We start from the raw sequence: 12,118 nt of genomic DNA, 5'->3' as shown, positions 1-12,118 counted from the left end.
GGTTGGAAGGAAGAGGAAGTGCTGCCCCTATGTGCTAGACCCTAGTAACTAGACATCCCAGGACCTACAAGTCCTATAACTCATGGTAAACTCTACTCTAGAAATATATATATCTAACACTGCACAGAAATGGACAGCTTTGCACTTCTTGCGCAAACTTCCTCTCCTGTTTGCAAGCAACGCTGGGCTCCATCCCTTTGCAGCCAGTTTCCATGGCAACCATTTCTGGGAGAAGCATCGCCGGAGTTTAAAGAAATGCAGAACCGAACGAACGCCAAAACAAGGGAATGGGGCAAAGTGTTAATAGCCAGGAGCAAGCCATGTTATATAACAAAGCACATCTCCTGATGCACACTCTCTCTCTCTCTTTTTTTTTTTTGCATAAAGACGTGTCTTTCTAGCGCACGTTACCCTACTCATATCCAATCGTTGTTGAACTGAGCAACCAAAAGACACTTGCACCTGTCGAGTAGGAAATCTAGGTACCACTTTATGTGGGGAGGCTAATTTAACTAATTTACAACACCATAAAAAAACATCCAGCAGTGTGTGGAAGGAGGAGGCAACCAAAAGACAGTTGCATCTGTCGAGTAGGAAATCTAGGTACCGCTTTATGTGGGGAGGCTGATTTAACTAATTTACAACACCATAAAAAAAAACGTCCAGCAGTGTGTGGAAGGAGGCAACCAAAAGACAGTTGCACCTGTCGAGTAGGAAATCTAGGTACCGCTTTATGTGGGGAGGCTGATTTAACTAATTTACAACACCATAAAAAAAAAAAACGTCCAGCAGTGTACAGAAGGAGGAGGCAACCAAAAGACAGTTGCATCTGTCGAGTAGGAAATCTAGGTACCACTTTATGTGGGGAGGCTAATTTAACTAATTTACAACACCATAAAAAAACATCCAGCAGTGTACAGAAGGAGGAGGCAACCAAAAGACAGTTGCATCTGTCGAGTAGGAAATCTAGGTACCGCTTTATGTGGGGAGGCTGATTTAACTAATTTACAACACCATAAAAAAACATCCAGCAGTGTACAGAAGGAGGAGGCAACCAAAAGACAGTTGCATCTGTCGAGTAGGAAATCTAGGTACCGCTTTATGTGGGGAGGCTAATTTAACTAATTTACAACACCATAAAAAAACATCCAGCAGTGTACAGAAGGAGGAGGCAACCAAAAGACAGTTGCATCTGTCGAGTAGGAAATCTAGGTACCACTTTATGTGGGGAGGCTAATTTAACTAATTTACAACACCATAAAAAAACATCCAGCAGTGTACAGAAGGAGGAGGCAACCAAAAGACAGTTGCATCTGTCGAGTAGGAAATCTAGGTACCGCTTTATGTGGGGAGGCTGATTTAACTAATTTACAACACCATAAAAAAACGTCCAGCAGTGTACAGAAGGAGGAGGCAACCAAAAGACAGTTGCATCTGTCGAGTAGGAAATCTAGGTACCACTTTATGTGGGGAGGCTAATTTAACTATTTTAAGTCACCGGGAGCAAAGTGACAGTTGTGAATATTTGCATTACGATCCATAACAGTAGCAAAGTGATAGTTGTGAATATTTGCATAACGATCCATAACAGGAGCAAAGTGACAGTTGTAAATATTGGCATTACGACCCATAACAGGAGCAAAATGACAGTTGTGAATATTTTACATCATGATCCATAACAGGAGCAAAGTGACAGTTGTGAATATTTGCATTACGATCCATAACAGGAGCAAAGTGACAGTTGTGAATATTTGCATTACGATCCATAACAGGAGCAAAGTGACAGTTGTGAATATTTGCATTACGACCCATAAAAGGAAAAAAAATGACAGTTGTGAATATCTGCATTACGATCCATAACAGGAGCAAAATGACAGTTGTGAATATTTGCATCACGATCCATAACAGGAGCACGGTGACAGTTGTGAATATTTGCATTACGATCCATAACAGGAGCAAAGTGATAGTTGTGAATATTTGCATTACGATCCATAACAGGAGCAAAATGACAGTTGTGAATATTGGCATAACGATCCATAACAGGAGCAAAGTGATAGTTGTGAATATTTACATGACGATCCATAACAGGAGCAAATTGACAGTTGTGAATATTGGCATTACGGTCCATAACAGGAGCAAAATGACAGTTGTGAATATCTGCCTTACAATCCATAACAGGAGCAAAATGACAGTTCTGAATATCTGCCTTACAATTCATAACAGGAGCAAAGTGATAGTTGTAAATATTTGCATTACGATCCATAACAGGAGCAAAGTGATAGTTGTGAATATTTGCATTATGATCCATAAGAGTGTGAATATTTGCATTACGATCCATAACAGGAGCAAAATGACAGTTGTGACCCCGTCACCGCAACATAAGGAACTGTATTATCCCACCACACACATACACATGCACACAATCACGGGATGGAACTTAGAGGCTCTGTTAAAGTCCCAGAAATTGCAAACATCTAAACAATGCATTAATTCCTTTTTCAAAGAAATGCAGAATCAGGACAAACAAACACAGCTTTGTGACTAACAATAAACACACAACCAGGGTGCACAACTTTTGTGGGTTGAAAACCACCCTCAGGAATTCTTCAGGGATTATATTCTTCCCACATTACTTGCGAGCAAAATCCAGCAACAAGAGGAGCCGCTTTGAGATGTTGAAGTGTACGGACCTTGGGAAACTATAACTCCCAGGAACTGTAACTCCCAGGAATTATAACTCCCAGGAACTATAATACCCAGGAACTATAATTCCCAGGAACTGTAACTCCCAGGAACTATATCTCCCAGGAACCGTAACTCCCAGGAACTATAACTCCCAAGAACTATAACTCCCAAGAACTGTAACTCCCAGGAACTGTAACTCCCAGGAACTGTAACTCCCAGGAACTGTAACTCCCAGGAACGATAACTCCCAGGAACTATAACTCCCAGGAACTGTAACTCCCAGGAACTGTAACTCCCAGGAACTATAACTCCCAAGAACTGTAACTCCCAGGAACCGTAACTCCCAGGAACTATAACTCCCAAGAACTGTAACTCCCAGGAACTGTAACTCCCAGGAACTATAACTCCCAGGAACTGTAACTCCCAGGAACTGTAACTCCCAGGAACTATAACTCCCAAGAACTGTAACTCCCAGGAACCGTAACTCCCAGGAACTATAACTCCCAAGAACTGTAACTCCCAGGAACTGTAACTCCCAGGAACTATAACTCCCAGGAACTGTAACTCCCAGGAACTGTAACTCCCAGGAACTATAACTCCCAAGAACTGTAACTCCCAGGAACCGTAACTCCCAGGAACTATAACTCCCAAGAACTGTAACTCCCAGGAACTGTAACTCCCAGGAACTGTAACTCCCAGGAACGATAACTCCCAGGAACTATAACTCCCAGGAACTATAACTCGCAAGAACTATAACTCCCAGGAACCATAACTCCCAGGAACCATAACTCCCAGGAACCATAACTCCCAGGAACTATAACTCCCAGGAACTGTAACTCCCAGGAACTGTAACTCCCAGGAACCATAACTCCCAGGAACTATAACTCCCAGGAACTGTAACTCCCAGGAACTGTAACTCCCAGGAACTATAACTCCCAAGAACTATAACTCCCAGGAACTATAACTCCCAGGAACTATAACTCCCAGGAACTATAACTCCCAGGAACTATAACTCCCAGGAACTATAACTCCCAGGAACTGTAACTCCCAGGAACCGTAACTCCCAGGAACCGTAACTCCCAGGAACTATAACTCCCAGGAACTGTAACTCCCAAGAACTATAACTCCCAGGAACTATAAGCCCAAGAACTATAACTCCCAGGAACCGTAACTCCCAGGAACCGTAACTCCCAGGAACCGTAACTCCCAGGAACCGTAACTCCCAGGAACCGTAACTCCCAGGAACCGTAACTCCCAGGAACCGTAACTCCCAGGAACCGTAACTCCCAGGAACTATAACTCCCTGGATTTTAAGTCTCGGACTCGGTAGAACGAATGTGATCTATCTAATGTCTAAAAACCAAGATACTACGAAAAATATGTGGTCCGTATAGTGTAATAAAGACTTGGACTTACCGACCACGACGTCGTTTCTGGAGAGGAAGTTCTGTCTGCAAGGGGAGTCCTCTTGTGGCTCCGGATCATCCAACATGTTTTCTCGAGCTGGGATATGTCTTCACGTGGTCAAAAGTTCTGCACGTGTGCAGTGGTCAGAAGGAATCGCCGTTGGACATCATGCTTTCAACTCTTCGAGCAAGAGCATAAACTCGATCCACACAACGGCCTTACGTTGACACAAGTTTGTAGACGGGATTCCAAAAAGCTGGAAGGTTGCCCCAATGCAATCACATAAGATTATATAAATGACAACAAAAATTGACACAGTCATAGTCTGGATGGACTGGATGGTTCGTGTGGTCTCTTCCGACCCTATAATTCTAGGAATCTTTGTTTTAAAATGAGGTTGAATGGGCCTTAAGAAGCATTGCTAATAACAAGGCAGTAGGAGACGACGGGATCCCAGCTGAAGAAGTCGAGATGGCAAGATTATAATTCTATAATCCTAGGAATCTCTGGTTCTCTGGGATGCTTAAAAGTGAGGTTGAATGGGCCTTAAGAAGCACTCCTAATAACAAGGCAGTAGGAGACGACGGGATTCCAGCTGAAGAAGTCGAGATGGCAAGATTATACAGAAGATCCGTATAGGATAGCTTTGACAGTGTAGTCTATAATTCTAGGAATCTTTGCTTAAAAGTGAGGTTGAATGGGCCTTAAGAAGCATTGCTAATAACAAGGCAGCAGGAGACGACGGGATTCCAGCTGAAGAAGTCGAGATGGCAAGATTATGCAGAAGATCTGTATAATAAAGATGATAATTATATTGATGATAGTTTTGACAGCGTGGTCTATGATTCTAGGAATCTCTGGTTCTTCGGGATGCTTAAAAGTGAGGTTGAATGGACCTTAAGAAGCATTGCTGATAACAAGGCAGCAGGAGACGACGGGATTCCAGCTGAAGAAGTCGAGATGGCAAGATTATGCAGAAGATCTTTATAATAAAGATGATAATTATATTGATGATAGTTTTGACAGCGTAGTCTATAATTCTAGGAATCTCTGGTTTTTCGGGATGCTTAAAAGTGAGGTTGAATGGACCTTAAGAAGCACTCCTAATAACAAGGCAGTAGGAGACGACGGGATTCCAGCTGAAGAAGTCGAGATGGCAAGATTATACAGAAGATCCGTATAGGAAAGATGACAATTATACTGAGGACAGCTTTGACAGTGTCGTCTATAATTCTAGGAATCTTTGCTTAAAAGTGAGGTTGAATGGGCCTTAAGAAGCATTGATAATAACAAGGCAGTAGGAGACAACAGGATCCCAGCTGAAGAAGTCAAGAAAAGATGGCAAGATCTTACAGAAGATCTGTATAGTTTTGACAGCGTGGTCTATAATTCTAGGAATCTGTGTTTCTTTGGGAACACAATGAATAATTCTCTCGGTTTACTTTTGTTGTTACTCTTTGGCTCTCTTCTTTGTCTTTTTCCGCAGCACCTGAGAAAATAAACAGAAGGAAACGGATAAGCAATTTTCCTGGGCTATAAATCCCAGCAACTACAACTCCCAAACGACAAAATCAATCCCGCCCAAACCCCACCCGCATTCAAATTTGGATGTATCGGGTTTTGGTGCCAAACTTGGTCCAGTGAATGAAAATACATCCTCCTGCATATCAGATATTTACATTACGATTCATAACAGGGGCAAAGTGACAGTTGTGAAGTCGTAACGAAAATAATGTTATGGTTGGGGGTCACCACAACATGAGGAAAGGACGAGATTTGTGCCTTTCTGCTCGCAATTAATTGAGCTCAAACTACTTTCCGAGCTCAGTCGGCACCACTGAGAGCACAGACCGAGTGCCTAACGGAAGGCAACTGTCGTTTTGCTCGGAAGGCAACTGTCGTTTTGCTCGGAAGGCAACTGTCGTTTTGCTCGGAAGGCAACTGTCGTTTTGCTCGTGCCTCAGAGCAACTTAGCAACAACAAAACCCCTTTCAATCTGCTCAGGCTGCATTTGAGTATCAAGTGCCAGTTGAGGAAGGAAGGACAAAACGAGGCATAATAAAAACACAATTTTCAACAACAAAAAAATTGAACCGGCATTGAGGAAAAAGTGTATGTCGAATCTGTCTCCCCGAACCAAGTGGAAAGGGCAAGATTTGTGCCTTTCTGCTTCCAATTAATTGAGCTCAAACTACTTTCCGAGCTCAGTCAGCACCATCGAGAGCACAGATCGAGTGCCTAACGGAAGGCAACTGTCGTTTTTGCTCGTGCCCCAGAGCAACTTAGCAACAACAAAACCCCTTTCAATCTGCTCAGGCTGCACTTGAGCTAATTTTGCCCTTAATTTGGAGATCGTTAATTACATCTATCAGCTTGGGAAAGGAGGCAGTCTCCGTGGCCTTGTAAAAGAGAGGAGAAAGTTGCTGCTCTGTGTGCAAAACATCGCGGACATAAAACTCCCGGCGTCTTCTTAGCAAGCAGGAAAAGGATTATGGCCTTATGCTAACAACTTTGCAGGCGTTCGCGTATTTATTTATTTTGCCGCCGTAACAAGGAAGCAAAATTTGCTTTCATAGGGGGACAATTTCGTTCCAGATTTTCTGTTTTTCCTCCACCACAGACACCCCAGTGTTATAGCGAGTGCCATGAACATGTCCAAGAGCCCTGCCAACATCCTCCACAAACACCACCCTGCCCACCACCCAAGGGAAGGCAAATTTCATCCTAGATTTTCTGTTTTTCCTCCACCACTGACACCCCAGCGTTATAGCGAGTGCCATGAACATGTCCAAGAGCCCTGCCAACGTCCTCCACAAACACCACCCTGCCCACCACCCAAGGGAAGGCAAATTTCATCCTAGATTTTCTGTTTTTCCTCCACCACAGACACCCCAGCGTTATAGCGAGTGCCATGAACATGTCCAAGAGCCCTGCCAACGTCCTCCACAAACACCACCCTGCCCACCACCCAAGGGAAGGCAAATTTCATCCTAGATTTTCTGTTTTTCCTCCACCACTGACAACCCAGTGATACAGCGAGTGCCATGAACATGTCCAAGAGCCCTGCCAACGTAGTACACGAACACTATCCTGCCCATCACCCAAGGGAAGGCAAATTTCATCCTAGATTTTCTGTTTTTCCTCCACCACTGACACCCCAGTGATACAGCGAGTGCCATGAACATGTCCAAGAGCCCTGCCAACGTCCTCCACAAACACTATCCTGCCCATCACCCAAGGGAAGGCAAATTTCATCCTAGATTTTCTGTTTTTCCTCCACCACTGACACCCCAGTGTTACAGCGAGTGCCATGAACATGTCCAAGAGCCCTGCCAACGTCCTCCACAAACACCACCCTGCCCACCACCCAAGGGAAGGCAAATTTCATCCTAGATTTTCTGTTTCTCCTCCACCACAGACACCCCAGCGTTATAGCGAGTGCCATGAACATGTCCAAGAGCCCTGCCAACGTCCTCCACAAACACTATCCTGCCCACCACCCAAGGGAAGGCAAATTTCATCCTAGATTTTCTGTTTTTCCTCCACCACTGACACCCCAGTGTTACAGCGAGTGCCATGAACATGTCCAAGAGCCCTGCCAACGTCCTACACAAACACTATCCTTCCCACCACCCAAGGGAAGGCAAACTTCATCCTAGATTTTCTGTTTTTCCTCCACCACTGACACCCCAGTGTTACAGTGAGTGCCATGAACATGTCCAAGAGCCCTGCCAACGTCCTACACGAACACTATCCTTCCCACCACCCAAGGGAAGACAAATTTCATCCTAGACTTTCTGTTTCTCCTCCACCACAGACACCCCAGTGTTTGTTTTCCTCCACCACAGGCACTCCAGTGTTATAGCGAGTGCCATGAACATGTCCAAGAGCCCTGCCAACGTCCTACACGAACACTATCCTTCCCACCACCCAAGGGATGACAAATTTCATTCTAGATTTTCTGTTTTTTCCTCCACCACAGACACCCCAGTGTTTGTTTTCCTCCACCACGGACACCCCAGTGTTTCTCTCAATTGGTGTGGAATTTGTATGACCTTGCCCACTATCTCTCCCATAACCCTTTCCTATTTTTTTCCCCCCTATGGCACATAGCAAACAGGAATTGATCAGCAACTGAACATACTATGGAGATAAAAAATGCCTCTGTGTCTGTCTAAAACTGAATGTTGTTTGTCTGTTGGCATTGAATGTTTGCCATATAAGTGTTCATTGTAATCCGCCCTGACTATAAAAAAAAATAGTGGAGCTCTTTGGGGAAAATTCAAATTGATTTGTGGGAGTTGTAGTTCACCTACATCCAGACAGCACTGTGAACCCAGACACCGATAAATCTGGACCCAACTTGATATGACGAAATGTGATGACTTGAAAAGGTTTGGGTTCGGGTTTGGGAACTGGATTTCCTTTCTGGGAGTTGTAGTTTACCCAGAACGAGAGAAACTGTGACCTGGACCAAAGGCTTACAATTCGGAAAAGTATCGCCTTACCTACAACGCCGAATTGACGTTCTTCGAAGTGGGTTTCCAACGAAATGCAAGGCGACTCCGACAGCAAGGAAAGCCGGAAACTCCGATAGCTTTTCTGCAAGGAAAGAGTGCGTTTAGGACCAAACATTCCACCCCAGCGACCACGTTTCACCCACCGTATCCGCTCGAGCAAGAACCAGCACGTGCCGAAATACCAAGACGACGAGACGTCCAGGTGCCGTGCGGTTCTGTTGCAACCGTACAAACTACACGGCGGTTCTTGTACGAGCTTGTCCGAGGTTGCCAAACTTGCTCTAAAGCGCCCGAGACGCGTTCGGGATGCGTGAAGAAAACAAAGCAAACCCAGCCGAGAAAAGTAGAAGACATCTACAAAGCACATACCTCGCTTTTCGTGTTGTTTCGTTGCTCCGAAGTGGACGGACACACTCCTCCCTTGTGTATATATATATTACACGGCGACTTTTGAACGTCCTCAGCTCCAAGGTAACACATTTAATTGTCGTTGTTGGAGGAGGAGGAGGAGGAGGAGGAGGAGGAGGAGGAGGGCAAAGTGCACGACGAACGTCCTCAGCGTTTTGTTCTCTCGGCGACAAAGGAGAACTTGTTCTTCAAGTTGGAAACTGAAGGCAAATTGTTTACGGGATGGATCGTGGTGCCACACACTCCCGGCCTTCTTCTGCGCCAAGAAGCTGGGAAAGAGGGTTAACTCGTGGGCGGGTGGGTTAACCATTAGCAACCACGTTGCCTGGACGGAGTAAGCGAGCCCGTTCTGGCGCGTGCTGATTTTTTTTTTTTTTTTTAGGGACCTTGGAGGTGTCTATGGACAATGCCGGCTCGTCGGCTTAGAAATAGAGATGAGCACCAACCCACAGAGTGTGAGTAGATAAATAGGTATGGCTCTGGTGAGTAGATCAATAGGTACTGCTCCAGCGGGAAGGCAACGGCACTCCATGCAGTCATGATCTTGGAGGTGTCTACAGACAACGCCGGCTCGTTGGCTGAGAAATAGAGATGAGCACCAACCCACAGAGTGTGAGTAGATAAATAGGTACGGCTCTGGTGAGTAGATCAATAGGTACTGCTCCGGCGGGAAGGTAACGGCACTCCATGCAGTCATGATCTTGGAGATGTCTACAGACAACGCCGGCTCGTTGGCTGAGAAAGAGAGATGAGCACCAACCCACAGAGTGTGAGTAGATAAATAGGTACGGCTCCGGTGAGTAGATCAATAGGTACTGCTCCGGCGGGAAGGTAACGGCGCTCCATGCAGTCATGATCTTGGAGGTGTCTACGGACAATGCCGGCTCGTCAGCTTAGAAGTAGAGATGAGCACCAACCTCCAGAGTGTGAGTAGATAAATAGGTACGGCTCCGGTGAGTAGATCAATAGGTACTGCTCCGGTGGGAAGGTAACGGTGTTCCATGCAGTCATGATCTTGGAGGTGCCTACGGACAACGCCGGCTCGTCGGCTTAGAAATAGAGATGAGCACCAACCCACAGAGTGTGAGTAGATAAATAGGTACGGCTGCGGTGAGTAGATCAATAGGTACTGCTCCGGCGGGAAGGTAACGGCGCTCCATGCAGTCATGACCTTGGAGGTGTCTATGGACAATGCCGGCTCGTCAGCTTAGAAATAGAGGTGAGCACCAACCCACAGAGTGTGAGTAGATAAATAGGTACGGCTCCGGCGAGTAGATCAATAGGTACCGCTCTGGCGGGAAGGTAAAGGCGCTCCATGCAGTCATGATCTTGGAGGTGTCTACGGACAACGCCGGCTCGTCAGCTAAGAAATAGAGATGAGCACCAACCCACAGAGTGTGAGTAGATAAATAGGTACTGCTCCAGCGAGTAGATCAATAGGTACTGCTCCGGCGGGAAGGTAAAGGCGCTCCATGCAGTCATGACCTTGGAGGTGTCTATGGACAATGCCGGCTCGTCGGCTTAGAAATAGAGATGAGCACCAACCCACAGAGTGTGAGTAGATAAATAGGTACGGCTCCGGTGAGTAGATCAATAGGTACTGCTCTGGCGGGAAGGTAACAGTGTTCCATGCAGTCATGATCTTGGAGGTGTCTACGGACAACGCCGGCTCGTCAGCTAAGAAATAGAGATGAGCACCAACCCACAGAGTGTGAGTAGATAAATAGGTACTGCTCCAGCGAGTAGATCAATAGGTACTGCTCCGGCGGGAAGGTAAAGGCGCTCCATGCAGTCATGACCTTGGAGGTGTCTATGGACAATGCCGGCTCGTCGGCTTAGAAATAGAGATGAGCACCAACCCACAGAGTGTGAGTAGATAAATAGGTACGGCTCCGGTGAGTAGATCAATAGGTACTGCTCCGGCGGGAAGGTAAAGGCGCTCCATGCAGTCATGATCTTGGAGGTGTCTACGGACAACGCCGGCTCGTCAGCTAAGAAATAGAGATGAGCACCAACCCACAGAGTGTGAGTAGATAAATAGGTACTGCTCCAGCGAGTAGATCAATAGGTACTGCTCCGGCGGGAAGGTAAAGGCGCTCCATGCAGTCATGACCTTGGAGGTGTCTATGGACAATGCCGGCTCGTCGGCTTAGAAATAGAGATGAGCACCAACCCACAGAGTGTGAGTAGATAAATAGGTACGGCTCCGGTGAGTAGATCAATAGGTACTGCTCTGGCGGGAAGGTAACAGTGTTCCATGCAGTCATGACCTTGGAGGTGTCTACGGACAATGCCGGCTCGTCGGCTTAGAAATAGAGATGAGCACCAACCCACAGAGTGTGAGTAGATAAATAGGTACGGCTCTGGCGAGTAGATCAATAGGTACCACTCCGGCGGGAAGGTAACAACACTCCATGCAGTCATGATCTTGAAGGTGTCTACGGACAACGCCGGCTCTTTGGCTTAGAAATGGAGATGAGCACCAACCCCCAGATTGTGAGTAGATCAATAGGTACTGCTCCAGCAGGAAGGTAACAGTGCTCCACACAGTCAAGTGCTCCTAGATACAGATACAAACAATCCATCAAAAAGAGAAACATAGATAAAAACAAAAATAATAAGAGTAACAAAATAATTTGAAACACAGTTTCAATAAGACATAAGAATATCAACCAGCCGCCTGCAGCAAAACTGTCACAGTGAAATGTTTACGTTTTGTTTATTATTATTATTATTATTATTATTATTATTATTATTATTATTATTATTATTATTAAATGTTTCCGAAATCTAATGTGAGACCAGCACGGCTTCCTTGGCTTGCATTCATGCTATTGTTTGGCGCAAGGTCACCATCTAGTGTTCTTTCAGGGATGAACACGTTTAAGGGAATTTTTAAAATACCATATAGACATAATAAACGTGAAAATACAGTAGAGTCTCACTTATCCAATACTCACTTATCCAGCGTTCTGGATTATCCAAGGCATTTTTGTAGTCAATGTTTTCAAAACATTGTGATATTTTGGTGCTAAATTCGTAAATACAGTCATTACTACATAGCATTAATGTGTATTGAACTACTTTTTCTGTCAAAT

General features: G+C 45.4%; 1 protein-coding gene across 2 annotated transcripts in view; it reads right to left on the bottom strand.

Annotated features, from left to right (window-relative positions):
• plch2 (phospholipase C eta 2) overlaps window positions 1-9,100 on the bottom strand; it is a 157,696-nt gene extending 148,596 nt beyond the window's left edge. The window contains exons 1-3 of one of the 2 annotated variants that reach the window (XM_062965884.1): window positions 8,982-9,100; window positions 8,601-8,694; window positions 4,102-5,581 (exon numbers count right to left, since the gene is read on the bottom strand). In XM_062965884.1, the coding sequence (XP_062821954.1) occupies window positions 4,102-4,177 (76 nt within the window). In that variant the 5' untranslated portion in view covers window positions 4,178-5,581; window positions 8,601-8,694; window positions 8,982-9,100. Of the gene's footprint in view, window positions 1-4,101; window positions 5,582-8,600; window positions 8,789-8,981 lie in introns of those variants that run through there. The other variant, XM_062965883.1, reaches the window with a different exon arrangement.
• Window positions 9,101-12,118: the final 3,018 nt, after the last annotated feature.

This window comes from Anolis carolinensis, unplaced genomic scaffold (genome assembly GCF_035594765.1).
Source record: "Anolis carolinensis isolate JA03-04 unplaced genomic scaffold, rAnoCar3.1.pri scaffold_15, whole genome shotgun sequence".
Taxonomy (NCBI): Eukaryota; Metazoa; Chordata; class Lepidosauria; order Squamata; family Dactyloidae; genus Anolis; species Anolis carolinensis.
Note: the sequence above shows the minus strand (reverse complement) of the source record. Positions and strands in the feature narration are given on the sequence as shown.